The sequence below is a fragment of the Verticillium alfalfae genome, genomic scaffold, assembly GCF_000150825.1.
Source record: "Verticillium alfalfae VaMs.102 supercont1.4 genomic scaffold, whole genome shotgun sequence".
NCBI classification, from domain to species: domain Eukaryota; kingdom Fungi; phylum Ascomycota; class Sordariomycetes; order Glomerellales; family Plectosphaerellaceae; genus Verticillium; species Verticillium alfalfae.
In genome coordinates, this window is record NW_003315035.1 from 2111010 (window position 1) to 2113074 (window position 2065).

At 54.0% G+C, this 2065-nt stretch overlaps 1 protein-coding gene across 1 annotated transcript in view; it reads right to left on the reverse strand.

Annotated features, from left to right (window-relative positions):
• The window catches only part of VDBG_04118 (conserved hypothetical protein), a gene marked incomplete at both ends in the record, with an annotated part of 2610 nt that extends 946 nt beyond the window's left edge, over nt 1-1664 (reverse strand). Inside the window, 5 exons of the mRNA XM_003006119.1 lie at nt 57-359; nt 426-491; nt 904-951; nt 1022-1502; nt 1578-1664. Of these exons, the coding sequence (XP_003006165.1) occupies nt 57-359; nt 426-491; nt 904-951; nt 1022-1502; nt 1578-1664 (985 nt within the window). The remainder of the gene's footprint in view (nt 1-56; nt 360-425; nt 492-903; nt 952-1021; nt 1503-1577) is intronic.
• Between the last annotated feature and the right edge of the window lie 401 nt (nt 1665-2065).

A 2065-nucleotide genomic window follows, 5' to 3' on the forward strand; every position in this document is an offset into this window, starting at 1 on the left:
GAAGATTTGTTTGGGTCGAAATATAAGATGTGTAGGCAGCGATTCCTTCCAAGCACTCAGCTTAGCATTCAGTGTCTCTAGCATCTTGGACAGCTCGGTCGCGGCCTGGCTGAAACTTCTCTCCGTGTAAATGCAACCTAGGATGTCGCTCATGGCAACCGATAATCGACATAGCGATGTGAAGGTTGAGACGCTGTATGCCGGCGAGCCAGGATATTCATTCGACTCGCTGGAATATGCGAAGGGCCTCCAATGCTCAAATTCTTCGTAGGTGTCGAGGAACTTGATGGGCACAAGAGTATCTGACTCCTTGATGGTGACGGGCCGACCCTGGTACAGGCTTTGTATCTTATCGACGACTGATATTTTTGATTAGTTCAGGATGATGGCATGGTAGTCGAAGAGCTTATTAGGCGGGAACATACCGAAAGCGCCCCAGAACACGCGCCTTCGTATCTCAAGGTCCTCGTCAGAAAACTTGCGGCCAAGATCTGGGACATCAACATGCATTCCAAGATCAATGATCATTCGAAATGCGAGACCAGCATATAGCCAGGCGGCACTTCTCTCGTCCCCGAGTGCGAATAGAGAGTTCGTCATGACGAGAAGAGCCTGGATTGTGGTCACGTCACTGCGATCCAACGCGCTTCCCAGCAGTTCTCGAACCCGTTCGCGAAACTCCCATCCAGCTGTGCGGACGTCGTTAGGATCTTTGCGAACATCATGCCGAGGGCTAAATTTGGAGGCGCCAAAGTAGATAGCGTTCAGGAGCAGCTTCGAAAAGTAAGGGCCACCCACAAGCCATATCACGCATGAAAGCAGGCCGATACGTGATAAGGAAGGAATGGTGCTGTCGATTCCAGTGAAGGGAAAGAAGATGCATCCCAAGGATGGGATCTACACCATCAAAATCGAGTGCACCGGATTGGTAGTTGAAATCCTCAAGCTGGCCTGTACAATGGTCAGCCGGGAGTTAGACAGACACCAAGCATCACTCTAGGTAGGTAGGCGGAGCACGCACGTTGCGTGGCAGCTTCAGCGACTAGGCCCTTTTCAATCCATGCTTCTGGCATCCTCGGATGCAGGTCAGCCGCTGAAGCTCGCTCCTGGACGTTGTCCTCGTACAGGGCACTTGTACGTCCATGATAACTCGAGACACCATTGGCTGACACCACAATGCGAGATACGCCAGCCCGAGGAGTCGTTGTTGGGCTGGTATCTGTGCCGTGCTGGGACTGTTCACGACGTGCAGCATCCACATCGTGATCCGCAGCATTGGGGTTGGACGTGCTAGCATCATTGACGCGGGGTAAATCCGGGTTGCGTGGCTCGGAGCGGAAGGGGGAGCCGCACCGTTGACCAGCAGGCATGGGCCGCTGACGGCGCCGAGTGGATGTCCGAGGCTGAGCGGAGGCATTCGTTTCGGTCAGTGGCTCGTAGACACAATCCTTCGCGTACGTCCTGCAATTGGCACATGTCGGCTGTTCGTTGTTGCACTTGATCTGGCAGGGAGGTTAGCCGCGGATGCCGCCTGCTCGAAGTCGACGATCTGCGCAAGGTAAGGAGAGGAAACAAACCTTGCGCTTCCGGCAAAAGGTGCATGCTTCAACGGCCCGTCTCCGCGGACGACCTGATATGGTGGTGGATCCTGGCGATACTTCCATAGTTTAACATCATGTAAAAGAGCATACGACGGGAAGGCTCATGGTCAGAAGACGAAACTTGTGTGAAAGGTGGTGCGTTTGACACGGGCGAAGTGACGGGAATGTGCAATCTAGCATGAACGAGCTACCAGCGGGGAAGGATGGGCTCAGGTGTGTGGTAGCTTCCCGCGGACGGGATGCACCTTGGCAGCAATGTCACGACAAAAAGGGTGGGGCAAGAGCAGCCGCCCAACCTCTTAAACGGCAGAAGTGGCCATGCCCTTGCACAGCCATAGCCTTCCCGCGGGAATTGCGCCCAAGACCAAACAACTGTACCCACACTAAGGTACTCGAGATCTGACCTCTGAACGGACTACACAGCCTCTGACAACAAGCGAGTAAAAGTCAGAACTGTAGCAGAA